At 43.9% G+C, this 16,449-nt stretch overlaps 1 protein-coding gene across 2 annotated transcripts in view; it reads right to left on the reverse strand.

Moving 5' to 3' along the window:
- NISCH (nischarin) overlaps nt 1-16,449 on the reverse strand; it is a 61,639-nt gene that overhangs the window by 21,908 nt on the left and 23,282 nt on the right. For both annotated transcript variants that reach the window (XR_012640248.1, XM_074958266.1), the window contains exons 6-8: nt 14,669-14,764; nt 4,383-4,478; nt 3,578-3,730 (exon numbers count right to left, since the gene is read on the reverse strand). Coding sequence is in view for 1 of the 2 variants with exons in the window: in XM_074958266.1 (XP_074814367.1) it covers nt 3,578-3,730; nt 4,383-4,478; nt 14,669-14,764 (345 nt within the window). In the remaining variant the exon portion in view is untranslated. The remainder of the gene's footprint in view (nt 1-3,577; nt 3,731-4,382; nt 4,479-14,668; nt 14,765-16,449) is intronic.

Here is a 16,449-nt window from a genome sequence, read left to right on the forward strand (position 1 = left end):
GAAAAACCGACTAAGGGCCGTGCTCCTCTTGACCTGCTGCTTACAAACAGGAAAGAATTGGTAGGGGAAGTAAAAGTGGGTGGCAACCTAGGCACCAATGACCTTGCGATGGTTGTGTTCAGGATCCTCACAAAAGGAAGAAAGGAGAGTAGCAAAATACAGACCCTAGACTTCAAAAAAGCAGACTTAGACTCCCTCAGGGAACTGATCGGCAGGATCCCTTGGGAAGCTAATGTGAGGGGGCAAAGAATCCAGGAGAGCTGGCTATATTTTAAAGAAGCCTCATTGAGGGCGCAGGAACAAACCATCCCGAAGTGCAGAAAGAATAGCAAATATGGCAGGCGACCAGTTTGGCTTAACAGTGAAATCTTTGGTGAGCTTGAACTCAAAAAGGAAGCTTCCAAGAAGTGGAAATTTAGACAGATGACTAGGGAGGACTATAAAAATATTGCTAGAGCATGCAGGGGTGTAATCAGGAAGGCCAAGGCACAACTGGAGTTGCAGCTAGCAAAGGATGTTAAGGGTAACAAGAAGGGTTTCTACAAGTATGTTAGCAACAAGAAGGTGGTCAGGGAAAGTGTGGGAGCCTTACTGAATGGGGGAGGCATCATAGTGCCTGAAGTACTCAATGCTTTTTTTGCCTCGGTCCTCACAGACAAGGTCAAAAAGAAAAGGAGGACTTGTGGCACCTTAGAGACTAACCAATTTATTTGAGCATGAGCTTTCATGAGCTACAGCTCACGAAAGCTCATGCTCAAATAAATTGGTTAGTCTCTAAGGTGCCACAAGTCCTCCTTTTCTTTTTGCGAATACAGACTAACACGGCTGTTACTCTGAAACAGACAAGGTCAGCTCCTAGACTGCTGCACTGGGCCATACAGTATGGGGAGGAGGTGAGCAGCCCTCAGTGGTGAAAGAACAGGTTAAGAACTATTTAGAAAAGCTGGACGTGCACAAGTCCATGGGTCCAGATATAATGCATCCAAGGGTGCTGATGGAGTTGGCTGATGTGACTGCAGAACCATTGGCCATTATCTTTGAAAATTCATGGCGATCCAGGGAGGTCCCGGACTATTGGAAAAAGGCAAGTATAATGCCCATATTTTAAAAAGGGAAGAAAGAGAACATGGGAAACTACACACAACCGTCAGCCTCACTTCAGTCCCCGGCAAAATCATGGAGCAGGTGCTCAAGGAATCCATTCTGAAGCACTAGGAGGAGAGGAAGGTGATCAGGAACAGTCAACGTGGGTTCACCAAGGGCAAGTCATGCCTGACGAACCTGATTGCCTTCTATGATGTGATAACTGACTCTGTGGATATGGGGAAAGCGGATGATGTGATATATCTTGACTTTAGCAAAGCTTTTGATACAGTCTCCCACAGTATTCTTGCCAGCAAGTTAAAAAAGTATGATTAGATGAATGGACTATAAGGTGGATAGAAAGCTGGCTAGATTGTTGGGATCAACGGGTAGTGATCAACAGCTCAATGTCTAGATGGCAGCCGGTATCAAGCGGAGTGCCCCAGGGGTCGGTCCTGGGGCCGGTTTTGTTCAACATCTTTATCAATGATCTGGATGATGGGATTAATTGCACTCTCAGCAAGTTCGCAGATGACACTAAACTGGGGGGAGAGGTAGATATGCTGGAGGGTAGGGATAGGGTCCAGAGTGACCTAGACAAATTGGAGGATTGCGCCAAAAGAAATCTGATGAGGTTCAACAAGGACAAGTGCAGAGTCCTTCACTTTGGAAGGAAGAGTCCCATGCACTGCTAAAGGCTGGGGACTGACTGGCTAAGTGGCAGTTCTACAGAAAAGGACCTGGGGATTACAGTGGATGAGAAGCTGGATATGAGTCAGCAGTGTGCCCTTGTTGCCAAGAAGGCCAATGGCATATTGGTTGTATTAGTAGGAGCATTGCCAGCAGATCGAGGGAAGTGATTATTTCCCTCTATTCGGCACTGGTGAGGCCACATCTGGAGTATTGTGTCCAGTTTTGATCCCCCCACTACAGAAGGGATGTGGACAAATTAGAGAGAGGCCAATGGAGGACAACGAAAATGATTAGGGGGGTGGGGCACTGACTTATGAGGAGAGGCTAAGGGAACTGGGGTTATTTAGTCTGCAGAAGAGAAGAGTGAGGGGAGATTTGATAGCAGCCTTCAACTACCTGAAGAGGGGGTTCCAAAGAGGATGGAGCTAGGCTGTTCTCAGTGTGGCAGAAGACAGAACAAGAAGCAATGGTCTCAAGTTGTAGTGGGGGAGGTCTAGGTTGGATATTAGGAAATACTCTTTCACTAGGAGGTTGGCGAAGCACTGGAATGCGTTACCTAGGGAGATGGTGGAATCTCCATCTTAGAGGTTTTTAAGGCCCGGCTTGACAAAGCCTTGGCTGGGATGGTTTAGTTGGTATTGTACCTGCTTTGAGCAGGGGATTGGACTAGATGACCTCCTGAGGTCTCTTCTAACCCTAATAGTCTATGATTATGTCTACAATTCATGCACCAACTTAATACCTCAAGGAAGCACTTATAGGGCCACTATAAATTCTAGATCCCATATACACCCTTACCTTCAAACTCATTCATATTGCAGAATTAAAGTCTGTCTCATTCAGAGACTTGATGTTATACTGCCTGCATTATATCCTTGTTTTGGTTTTGATCTCCCTAAAGATCAGTCTTTGCAAACACTGAAGGGAGGAAGAAATGCATTGTGGTTAAGGCCCTGGACTTGGATCTAGGAGATCCAGATTCTTTTCTGCCTATGTCACAGACTTCATGACCTTGGACAAGTCACTTAATCTGTGTTCCAGTTCCCCATCTGAGTTATGAGGATAACTACTTCCCTGTCTCACACATTGGTTGTGAGGAAAAATGTGTTTGTGAGGCACACAGACATTATAGCAGTGACAGCTATAAAAAACCCCATAGTTTACTTAATTATCTTTAATTTGGGAACTGCAGAAGCAGCATGGAAAGGAAAACAAAGGAAGTAATGTCTTGACTGAATACTTAGGATGTGGTTTTTATGTTTGGAAGACTTTTCATAGTGAGTCATTGTCAACTGTGCTACTCTAACTGGTGGGGTTCAAGGCTGCCTTTAAACACCAATAAGTAAAGGTCTGTAACATACAGTAAGTTCTGTCCCAGAACTGGATTTTGTTTTATATAACTGGGTTAAGAATAAAACTAGTTTGAAGCATAAAAGTTTCAGAAGATCTACAGCATTCCTGTAATTCAACAATCATATACACAAAATGCTGCATACAGACGCTGCATTTGCTGCTGCCCTTGCTTTGCCTGAGGGCAGAAACTACTGAAGTTAAACAAACCTGCAATTTCACTGCTTAAGTGGCTTCCAAAAAATATTGCTTTTTCTGTGATTTAGATTGTCAATGTACAATTTAAGTTAAAAGCAAAATGTGAGTGCAAATGGAAATCCTCTAGACAAATGGAAGTTTCCGATGTAAATTTAAAGCCCTGCTGGCTATCTAGATTGTTCCACAGCATGCTCGCCGTGCATTTTTTCCAAACAAGAAAATGTCTTGAAGACTAAGCTCCGTGAGGTCTTACCACTGAATCATCAATCTGAGATATCCGATTGTGACTCATATCTAAAGTTGTTAAAGTCTTCCACGTTGGGATAACCGCGGTCACAGGAAAACTTGAAAGGGTACCCTCTGGCTCCCATTGGTCAAATTCAGAGGCCTCAGGCACTAGAATTTCCTGTTTAAAACAGACATTAAAGAACATTATTAAAACACTACAACTATGCCTTCGGGGAAAACTAATAGTTCTCAAAACAAGTCTTGCAACAGTTCAATAAGGAACCTTTGCAAATGTTAAAATAACTCATTCAGATTAAATTTAATAGAATTTAATATCTGGACTGACAGGTTTGAAACTACAAGAACTATGCTTATTTTGGGCATATGGATGGGGAGTTCTGACAGCAGTAGCCAATCCATCCAAGCAGAGAATCTGCTTGAACACTACAATTATTGAGAAATAACTACAGTTGTCATGAATACCAGACACCCTTCGGCCAATTAGAGTGCAGGAAACTGAAGCAAGAAATAAGTATACTATTATGGATTAATAACTATAGTTCCCTTGTGCTCTGATAAAGATATTTTAAAATCTGTCAACGTTTCATTTGTAAAGACAGCTGTTAAAGAGTTGGTACACAGATAATAAACATTTCCTTCCGATTTATAAAAATGACATTACCTCTCAAGATAATATAGGACCCTTCAGTCATATGGCTTTAATAGTAACACTTGACACAGCAAGACATGACTTCAGATAAACACTCCTGCAATTGTAATACTTTTGGACATGTTTTAAACAATTGCCAGCCTTGGGAAATTGCACTTACTTTCATTGACGTTGCTGAAAACCGAACACTCATCGTGGTTAAAGTGTGCTTTGATGATGTCAGCCCTTTAATGCGATTTGCACCACAGTGATTTATCTATTTAAAGGGAAAATACACCTTTACAAAATAAATCACAAGTACATGAGTATTAGAACAAACATAATAATTAAGTAAGGAGGATGCTGGTGATAGCTGGTATACCAGGTGTTCAACTGTAGCAACAGAGAGCATATACAGTGTTCCTCTAAAATCTCTTTTCCATAAGAATATAAATAAGAAATAGGACCAAGCAGGAGCTGATCCAATCTATTGCACCAGAAGTTGGTCAAGCCCAAGCAAAGCAGACAATGAAATCAGTGGGACAACCCCAAAGCAGCAAAATTCAAAAAGCTCTTTCAACAAAGTTGCCCAGCACAAGTAAAAATTCTCATCATGCTGAAGCCACCCAGGCAACTGGACATAATACTTCACTCTTACCAAATGGAAAGGACTCTTGCAAGTAACTTTAACTACGTTTACAGCAGCAGATACTTGATCATACTAACAATCCTTGCGCATTCTCCACATTTTAAAAAAAGTAAGTGTCATAAGAAGTGGGAGACGAGGCTGAATGCAAAATTTCCCAGAGACTTTATTACATATGACAAATTTAAAGGATATTGAGCCTTTTACTTGGAGGTCATTAGGTTCCAGCCAGCCCCTCTTTGGAAGTGGCTAAAGGACATTGCCATCTGAGGTGCTTAGCAGCCTCAGTCCAGTTAATTCCTAGTAGACAAAAGCCTACATCGCACGGCTACCACCACAAATGGCACCCTTGTGGGCAGTATCAAAGAGACAAGCTTGAATGGGTATAGAAACTGAGTTCCTCTCGTCCTTAGAAGTGGAGTTCTTCCAGGACAGCGCTGATACTCTGATGGGAAAGTCTGCATTATTATTGTAAAGAGGATGTCAATCCAGAGCTAGTCAATTCAGTACTTTGCATGAACATTCAAGTTATAAAACCCCTCACGTTAAATTATTTTTCCTTTTCCATGTTCTTTTTTTAGAAAGTGATCTGCCCCTATCCAGAAAACGAAGCATTTTAGCTGGTGAAGCCTTTTAGATCCCCTCAAAGAGTTACTGATGTATTTCCTTCCCACATGACAATTTTAATTAAAAAAACTTTATTAAATAAATGCCACAAACAGAGGCCACTAACAGGAGTTGTGGAGGGAGTAGCTGCAGACTCTGTGCTTGAAAGTAGCGGGACCCAGTGAGTGGAGCATTTGGTCCATCTGTGGGTTGTTTGGCTAGCAAGAGATGTTAAGAGTAACAAGAAGGGTTTCTTCAGGTATGTTAGCAACAAGAAGAAAGTCAAGGAAACTGTGGGCCCCTTACTGAATGAGGGAGGCAATCTAGTGACAGAGGATTTGGAAAAAGCTAACGTACTCAATGCTTTTTTCGCCTTTGTCTTCATGAACAAGGTCATCTCCGAGACTGCTGCACTGGTCAGCACAGCATGGGGAGGAGGTGACCAGCCCTCTGTGGAGAAAGAAGTGGTTCGGGACTATTTGGAAAAGCTGGACGAGCACAAGTCCATGGGGCCGGATGCGCTGCATCCGAGAGTGCTAAAGGAATTGGCGGATGTGATTGCAGAGCCATTGGCCATTATCTTTGAAAACTCATGGCGATTGGGGGAGGTCCCGGACAACTGGAAAGGCTAATGTAGTGCCCAACTTCAAAAAAGGGAAGGAGGATCCTGGGAACTACATGCCAGTCAGCCTCACCTCAGTCCCTGGAAAAATCATGGAGCAGGTCCTCAAGGAATCAATTCTGAAGCACTTAGAGGAGAGAAAAGTGAGCAGCAACAGTCAGCATGGATTCACCAAGGGCAAGTCATGCCTGACTAACCTAATGGCCTTCCATGACAAGATAATTGGCTCTGGACGAGCAGAAAGCAGTGGACATGTTGTTCCTTGACTTTAGCAAAGCTTTTGACACAGTATCCCACAGTATTCTTCCCAGCAAGTTAAAGAAGTATGGGCTGGATGAATGGACTATAAGGTGGATAAAAAGCTGGCTAGATTGTCAGGCTCAACAGGTAGCGATCGATGGCTCCATGTCTAGTTGGCAGCTGGTATCAAGTGGAGTGCCCCAAGGGTCGGTCCTGGGGCCGGTTTTGTTCAATATCTTCATTAATGATCTGGAGGATGGTGTGAATTGCACCCTCAGCAAGTTTGCAGATGACACTAAACTGGGAGGAGAGGTAGATACGCTGGAGGGTAGGGATAGGATACAGAGGGCCCTAGACAAATTAGAGGATTGGGCCAAAAGAAATCTGATGAGGTTCAACAAGGACAAGGGCAGAGTCCTGCACTTAGGACGGAGGAATCCCATGCACCGCTACAGACTAGGGACGGAATGGCTAGGCAACAGTTCTGCAGAAAAGGACCTAGGGGTTACGGTGGAGAAGAAGCTGGATATGAGTCAACAGTGTGCCCTTGTTGCCAAGAAGGCCAATGGCATTTTGGGATGTAGAAGTAGGGGCATTGCCAGCAGATCGAGGGACGTGATCGTTCCCCTCTATTCGACATTGGTGAGGCCTCATCTGGAGCACTGTGTCCATATTTGGGCAACACACTACAAGAAGGATGTGGAAAAATTGGAAAATGTATAGCGGAGGGCAACAAAAATGATTAGGGGACTGGAACACATGACTTATGAGGAAAGGCTGAGGGAACTGGGATTGTTTAGTCTGCAGAAGAGAAGAATGAGGGGGGATTTGATAGCTGCTTTCAACTATGTGAAAGGGGGTTCCAAAGAGGATGGATCTAGACTGTTCTCAGTGGTACCAGATGACAGAACAAGGAGTAATGGTCTCAAGTTGCAGTGGGGGTGGTTTAGGTTGGATATTAGGAAAAACTTTCACTAGGAGGGTGGTAAAACACTGGAATGCATTACCTAGGGAGGTGGTGGAATCTGCTTCCTTAGAAGTTTTTGAGGTCAGGCTTGACAAAGCCCTGGCTGGGATGATTTAGTTGGGGATTGGTCTTGCTTTGAGCAGGGGGTTGGACTAGATAACCTCCTGAGGTCCCTTCCAACCGTGATATTCTATGATTATATGACTGTTTGTTCTCTCTGTATGGGCTGCATAGCAGAGCCATGGGGCCCTGAGTAAGCAAGATGCCTTGCTAAAGGCTACAAGGCTCTCTGCTTTGGAACTTTGATCATTGCCTTGTCAAAGATGGTAAGGGTCCAAACATTAGAGGCAACTAACAGGGGTGGTTTCAGAGCAAGTTTTCTTTCCAGGTTCAGCACTATTTGTGATATTAAGATGGCCAGTGATGGAACAATGGTGGTGACCTGCAACGGATGTATTCTCTTTCCTGCCTGAAGACAGAAGGGATTTCCTGTGCATGAAGTGCAAGTTGGTGACTGTGCTGGAGGAAAAGATTCTAGGATTGGAGGGACAAGTTGAGATGCTACTGAGAATCAGAGAAGTTGAGGAGACAGCCAGGTTTGGGAAACACCAAGGAAAAATGGCACTGGCCTAGACTCAGAGACTTGAAGGTCAGAAGAGATCATCATGATCATGTAGCTGACCTCTGAGGAATCAGAGAGAGAGGAAGTCATAGGAAGTCTGGTGGCTCATAACCACCAGAGGCAAGAGGTCAAAGCAGCATTCTACATAGCTGGAGACAGATAAGGATGGGCAGGCTGTGGCCGCTAGAGAGAAGATGACCGGGAAGAATTCCACATAGCTAGACGTTTCAAATTGATACCAGGTCCTTAACATGAGAACTATAGAAGATACCTCTCAAGATCCTGGAGGTCCAAGGGAACAGAAAGATGTATGGGATACACATGCGGATGGCAGTTGGGCCCAAACTGTAAGAAAATCAAGCTTGCCTGCAAAAAGTTCTCCAACTGTCCAAGGAACACAGGCAATCCTTGTTGTAGATTCAATACTCAGAAGAATTAAAGAACATTCTGCAAGGCACAGGTGGACAACAGGACAGTGTGCTGCCTTCCCAAAGCCAAGACAAAAGATGTTACTCTAAGCCCTGGTCTACACTATGAGTTTAGGTCGAATTTAGCAGCGTTAGGTGGATTTAACCCTGCACCCGTCCACACGACCAAGCCTGTTTTGTCGACTTAAAGGGCTCTTAAAATCTATTTCTGTACTCCTCCCTGGCGAGGGCTTTAGCACTAAAATCTACCTCGCTGGGTCGAGTTTGGGGTAGTGTGGATGCAATTTGACGGTATTGGCCTCCGGGAGCTATCCCAGAGTGCTCCATTGTGACCGCTCTGGACAGCACTCAACTCAGATGCACTGACCAGGTAGACAGGAAAAGACCCGGGAACTTTTGAACTTCATTTTCTCTTTGGTCAGCGTGGCAAGCTGATCAGCACAGGTGACCATGCAGCCCCAGAATCGCAAAAGAGCTCCAGCATGGACCAAACGGGAGGTACTGGATCTGATCGCTGTATGGGGAGAAGAATCCTTGCAGGCAGAACTCCGTTCCGAAAGACGAAATGCCAATATATATGCCAAAATCTCAAAGGGCATGATGGACAGAGGCTACAACAGGGACACAGAGCAGGCAAGCGGAGAATCCCTTCCCACCGGCAGTCAGGAACCGTTCATCACCCTGGAGCCAATACCATCCCAACCCAGGCTTCCGGACCATGAAGCCGGAGAAGGCACCTCTGGTGAGTGTACCTTTGTAAAATACAATACAGGGTTTAAAAGCATGTTTAATGAGTAATTTGCTGAAAACTTGGGATGCATTCACGGCCAGTATAGCTACTGGAAAAGTCTGTTAACATGTCTGGGGATGGAGCGGAAATCCTCCAGGGACATCTTCATGAAGCTCTCCTGGAGGTACTCTAAAAGCCTTTGCAGAAGGTTTCTGGGGAGGTCAGCCTTATTCCGTCCTCCATGGTAGGACACCTTACCACGCCAAGGGGACATTCAGAGGTGCCCGTTCCCTCTGGGCTGTTTGCCTTTGCCTGAAAAGAAATCATCCCCGCTGTTAGCCACGCGGTGGGGGGAGGCCCATTCATGCTGAGCTGTTTGCATTTGGCTGACACGGATCTTCCCTAGTACTAGCCACGCAGTGGGGGGAAAGGGGGAAGCCGAATTCTGTTGCCCAGCCAAGCCTGTGTGATGTCTCACACCAAACCGGCAGGCACTCAATATAAGAGGCAAAATGCGACCTTGTACCAAAAGCACATGTGCTATGTAACGTGAATTGCTTGATTCAGTGTGAAATAGTCTTCCCTTTGTTCTCTAAAATGTATCTTTTTAAATACTACTCTCCCTTTTTTCCTCCTGCAGCTACAAATGTTTCTACACTCCCCCTATTATCTCCATCCCAGAGGCTAGCGCAGAAAACACACTCGCGATGACATGTTCTCAGAGCTCATGTAGTCCTCCCGCACTGAAAGAGCTCAGCAGAATGCGTGAAGGCAAACAATGGCAGAGTCCAGGAAAGCAGGAAATGGAACGTGAGGACAAGAGGGAGGAGCACGATGAGAGGAGGAGGATGCAATGCTGAGGCTAATGGGGGAGCAAACTGACATGCTCAGGCATCTGGTGGAGCTGCAGGAAAGGCAGCAGGAGCACACGCTGCCGCTGCAGCCCCTGTATAACCGCCTGCCCTCCTCCCCAAGTTCCATATCCTCCTCACCCAGACGCCCAAGAACGCAGGGGGGAGAGGCTACGGGCACTCAGCCACTCCACCCGAGAGGATTGCCCAAGCAACGGATGGCTGGCATTCAATAACTTTTGAACTGTAGTGCGGCCTTGTCCTTCCCTCCTCCACCACCCAACCGGATGCTTCCCTTCTCACCCACCCCTCCCAGGCTACCTTGCGAGTTTTCCCCCTATTTGTGTCATGAATTAATAAAGAATGCATGATTTTGAAACAATAATGACTTTACTGCCTCTGAAAGTGATGATCAAAGGGGGGAGGTCGGTTGGCTTACAGGGAAGTAGGGTCAACCAAGGGGGCGGGTTTTCATCAAGGAGAAACAAACAGAACTGTCACACTGTAGCCTGGCCAGTCATGAAACTGGCTTTCAAAGCTTCTCTGATGCACAGGGCGCCCAGCTGTGCTCTTCTAATTGCCCTTGTGTCTGGCTGCTCGTAATGGGCCGCCAGGCGATTTGCCTCAACCTCCCACCCTGCCATAAACGTCTCCCCCTTACTCTCACAGATATTGTGGAACACACAGCAAGCAGCAATAACAATGGGAATATTAGTTTCGCTGAGGTCTAACCTAGTCAGTAAACTGCGCCAGTGAGCTTTCAAACATCCAAATGCACATTCTACCACCATTCTGCACTTGCTCAGCCTATACTTGAACAGCTCCTGATTACTATCTGGGGTGCTTGTGTATGGATTCATGAAGCCATAGCATTAAGGGGTAGGCTAGGTCCCCAACGATAACTATAGGCATTTCAATATCCCCAACGGTTATTTTCTGGTCTGGGAAGTAAGTTCCTTCCTGCAGCTGTTAAAACAGACCAGAGTTCCTGAAGATGCTAGCATCATGCACCTTTCCCAGCTATCCCACATTGATGTCGGTGAAACATCCCTTGTGATCCACCAGTGCTTGCAGCACCATTGAAAAGCACCCCTTGCAGTTTACGTACTGGCTGCCAAGGTGCTCCGGTCCCAAGATAGGGATGTGTGTTCCGTCTATCGCCCCACCACAGTTAGGGAACCCCATTGCAGCAAAGCCATCCACTATGACCTGCACATTTCCCAGAGTCGCTACCCTTGATAGCAGCAGCTCAGTGATTGCATTGGCTACTTGGATCACAGCAGCCCCCACAGTAGATTTACCCACTACAAATTGATTCCCGACTGTCTGGCGTTGCAAGCTTCCAGAGGGCTATCACCACTTGCTTGTGAACAGTGGGAACTGCTTTCATCCTGGTATTCTTGTGCTTCAGGGCAGGGGAAAGCAAGTCACAAAGTTCCATGAAAGTGCCCTTACACATGCAAAAGTTTTGCAGCCACTGGGAATCATCCCAGACCTGCAACACTATGCAGTCCCACCAGTCTGTGCTTGTTTCCCGGGCCCAGAATCAGCGTTCCACGGCAGGAACCTGTCCCATTACCACCATGATGTCCAAATTGCCAGGGCCCATTCTTTGAGAGAAGTCTGTGTCCATGTCCTCATCACTATCGTGATTGCACTGTCGTCACCTCCTCGCCTGCTTTTGCAGGTTCTGCACATACTGCAGGATAATGCGCGAGGTGTTTACAATGCTCACAACAGCAGTGGTGAGCTGAGCGGGCTCCATGCTTGCCATGGTATGGCGTCTGCGGGAGAGCAGAGATGCAGCGGAAGTGGTGGATGGCGACGGATGCCGCGAGAATAGATATTTATACAGAATGACGAGAGGACCTGCGAGGTGGATTCATGGCACCAGAAGAGCAGAGTTGCACCGGAAGCGGAGGATGACGACAACATGGAGAAATTTGCTATTGAGATTGAGCTCATTTACAAGAGCAGGAGAGCAGAGTTACAGTGGATGATGATGGTTAGCAGTCCTACTGCACCGTCTGCTGACGGCAACACCCAGGACACAACAGCAGCGGTGAGCTGAGCAGGCTTCATGCTTGCCATGGTATGGCGTCTGCACGGAAAAAAGGCGTGAAACGATTGTCTGCCGTTGCTTTCACGGAGAGAGGGGTGACTGACAACATGTACCCAAAACCACCCGCGACAACGTTTTGCCCCATCAGGCATTGGGAGCTTAACCTAGAATTCCAATGGGCAGCGGAGACTGAGGGAACTGTGGGATAGCTACCCACAGTGCACCACTCCGTAACCTCATCATACGGTGATAAGGTTAAACAGAAGCTATTAAAGTTAGACTTTTTAAAATCTGTAGGTCCAGATAACTTGCATCAAAGAGTTTTAAACGAGCTTGCTGATGAGCTCACTGAATTGTTAATGTTGATTTTCAGTAAGTCTTGGAACACTGGGGAAGTTCCAGAAGACTGGGAGAAAGCTAGTGTCCACTTTTAAAGAGAGTAAGCAGAACGACCTGGGTAATTATAGCCCTGTCAGCCTGACATCAGTTCTTGGCAAAATAATGGAGCAGCTGATAAGGGACTCGATTAATAAAGAATTAAAAGAGGGTAATGTAAATAATGCAAATCAACATGGATATATACAAAAGAGATCCTTACAAACTAACATGTTTTTTTTAAATAAGATTACACATTTGGTTGATAAAGGTAATCTTGTTGATGTAATATATTCAGACTTCCGTGAGGCATTTGACTTGATACTACATGACATTTTGATTAAAAAATAAGAATGATAGAAAATTAGCATTGTCGTCTACAGTGTTGTTGTAGCCATGTTGGTCCCAGGAATACAAAGAGATGCGAGATGGGTGATATAACATCTTTTATTGGACCAACTTCTGTTGGTGAAAGAAACAAGCTTTCAAGCTTACACAGAGCTCCTCTCTTACTCCGCACCTTGTCTCTATAAAATGGAACATGGCACACAATAAATGGATTACCAGCTGGCTAATTGATAGATATCAAAATGTAACTGTAAATGGAGACTCATCGAGAGGTGTGTTTCTAGTAGGATCCTGCAAGGATCAGTTCTTGGCCCTATGCTGTTTAACGTTTTTATTAATGACCTGGAAGAAAACAAAATCATCACTAATGAAGTGATGGAGCAGCAAATAATGAAGAGGACCGGTCACTGATTATCAAGTGATCCAAACTGCTCTGAAACTGGGTACCAGCAAACAATGTGTGTTTTAATACAGCTAAATGTAAATAGATACATTTGGGAACAAAGAACATAGGCCATACTTACATGATGGGGGATTCTATCCTGGGAAGCAATGACTCCGAAAAAGATTTGGGGGTTGCTGTGGATAATCAGCTGAACAAGACCTTTCAGTGTAATGGTGTGGCCCCAAGAGCTAATGTGTCCCTGGGATACATAAACAGGGGAATATCAAGTAGGAGTAAAGAGGTTATTTTACCTCTGTATTTGGGACTCGTGTGACTGCTGTTGGAATAGTATGTCCAGCTCTGGCACCCACAATTCAAGAAGGATGATGTTAAATTTGAGAGGGTTCAAAAAAGAGCCACAATGATTCAAGGATAACAAAATCTGCCTTACAGTGACAAACGCAAGGAGCTCAATCTAAGTTTAACAAAGAGAAGGTTAAATGGTGACTTGATTACAGATAAGTACCTATATGGGAAACAAACATTTGATAATTAATGCTGAAGCTAGACAAAGTCAGAGTGCAAATAAGGTGTAAATTTTTAATGGTGAGATTAATCAACCACTGGAACAATTTACACAGGGTTGTCATGGATTCTCCATCACTGACCATTTTTAAATCAAGATTGGCTGTTGTTCTAAAAGATAGGTTCCAGGAATTATTTTGGGAGAGTTCTATGGGCTGTGTCATACAGGAAGTCAAACTATATCATCACAGTGATCCCTTCTGGCCTTGGAATCTATATTGATTGATTGGAGTTCTTCTAGCTGATTCAATGCCTTCTTTGATGCATTTGCATCAGAGTCCTTTCATTTTTAACATTTACTGTACTCCCAAAATGGAAGTTTACTATTCCTTTACATCTCCGAACAAGGTACAGACATTGGCAGGTCTCCATAATATGTAAATATTCAGTCTGGTAAGCAAGCTACGATGTAATACATTAAATGAATGACTGAAGTTCTATCAGAAACTTGCTAAGTTCCACTAATGGGTGTCAGACCAATTGTAAATAAATAAATTTTGCCAATTAACAAGTAAGCTAACAAACAAAAGTACTGCACTGCAAAGTGCACTGTGGGAAAACATTTTATTTCATGGTATATTTGTAAACATTTGGTATTTCAACAAGTAAAGATGTTTTAGTAATGAGACCTTGCTAAAACTTTTTGTTATTAGATCTTTTCTAAGAAGGAGGGAGATCACCACTACTCTGGTTTTGATTTTTGTATCTAAAACAAAGTTCTACTGTTATTCTATTAGGAATCTTGCTCTTTAGGGGGAAGTACAAAATCAGCTGTTCTAAATATCTAGTCTGGCATCCATTTTTTCCAGACTAGAGGAAGTGGTATTTTCTCACTTATTAACAATAAAGAAATATAAAACATTGTAATTATTTCTAGTGCCAAGCCAAAGTAAATGATAGCTCACCAATATTAAGCAATACACTGCAATATTGGTATTGCTAGACTCTGCTTTTGAATAGCCATTAGAAAGTTACTGAGCAAACAGTATCTCAACCATACCTCAATCTGATGAAGAGATTTAAATATTGACAAATCAAATGGCAAGAGATGCTCCTGAATGTTGCTGGTTCCAAAAGGTCCCTCTGTGCCAGTTACCTAGTAGTTAAGATTAAAGACGGAATTAATACACAAAACCAATCAACACACGTCTGTTGCAGTGTCTGTGGTAAATTACAGGGATTGAACCATATAAATACAATAACTGAGAACCTTTTAAAATGACAGCCAAAGAAGTTGAAGGATTCCACTGTTAATGACACTTGAACACAATTTAGCATTTTAAAAAACAGAAGGACAAAATTAATTAAAAGGCAAAAGCCAAACATACAGAAAGCAAGGAGCTGAACTTAAAGGCAGGTCTACACTTAAACACTGCAGCTGCAGTGCTTCAGTGAAGATGCAACTATGCCGACAGGAGAGCTTCTCTCGTCAGCATAGTTATTCCACCTCTGCAAGAGGCGGTAGCTGTGGTGAGAGGCGGTAGCTATGGCGACGGAAGAAGCCCTCCCATCAACATAGCGCTGTCTACAATGGGAGAACTGCGTCACTCATAGGTTTATGTACGTTTATAGTGCAGACCTGGCCTAAGGCTGCCACCTTGTGCTTATACATTGTAGCACATGGAGTTGTGACAAAGACTTCATAATTAAGATGGTAACTAGTTTTCCATTCTAAATTAATTTACACCCTAATCCCCCATTCACTAAAAATAATCTCTCTTCTTGAAATGAAATCAGAAAATTATGCATATTTCCATCCCAGAGTTTCAAGTAGGACAAGGCATTTCCAAGTTGAGAGCTTGGAAAAAGTTGAGTATTCTGTTAGATTTCTGCAAACTGAAGTGCAAATCTAGAAACTACAAATTGGTTTTATTTGCTTGTCTTCAAATAATATTAGTACCAATACAGAATGTTCGGAAACACTTGCTATGAACATCTGAATTTGAGAAGTCTGCAGGATATCTTGCTTGGACTCATCTGGGGTTTACAAGCTCTGAAGGAGCTGGCACAAGCGATCAGAGCTTACAGGTTCAAAAAACACCACTGGGGCCAAAGAACACAGGTTTCTCTCTCTAAGACTGTGTAAATTCTGTAGCATTGGAGCTGCAAGGCTGGGAAATGGAAAGTTCCATAGAAATGGAACTGCAGATACATCTTTGCTTCCACAGAGCACAAAAGCTTCTGATGAAGTTTCCATATTCTCCCCAGCTGTTCATTTTTGCCTATTAAGGAACTGGACTCCCCCACTGCTCCTTGACACCGTAACTATTCTAATCCCAGATAATAAAAAATTGATTCAGATTTAATTAAGGATGCAATAACATAACGAGTGGTTTAACTTTTAAGTATTCTTGAAAGGTCATCTTTACAGCTAGACTTCAGAAACTGTAAGTTCAACTGGATAGATTTAAATCAGAAGTCAGATAAGACAGAGAAGCTGTTCTCTTTTTGCTAAAAAGAGTAAAAAATATCTGTCTTTTTAATTCTGATGAGCTCTCTAATTTTCGTACATCAGAACTGAGGAAAACCTTTCCAATGAACTTCAAATTTGGCAGAAGAAAAATCTGCCAGGACTCCAGACTGAACCTACCAGTTTTGAGGTGCCATATGAGCTTTTATTGTTAAGATTACAAGGGGCTAAAATCGATCTTTAATGGAAACTCAGTTGCAACCCTCAACTACGGAACAGTTACTATTTACAATTACAGATATAAAACAATGAAGTGAGAACGTTGTGGGGGCGGGTGCAGAGTTTTTATAAATTCTACATTAGATGGACAG

Source organism: Natator depressus, chromosome 7 (genome assembly GCF_965152275.1).
Source record: "Natator depressus isolate rNatDep1 chromosome 7, rNatDep2.hap1, whole genome shotgun sequence".
Lineage (NCBI taxonomy): Eukaryota > Metazoa > Chordata > Testudines > Cheloniidae > Natator > Natator depressus.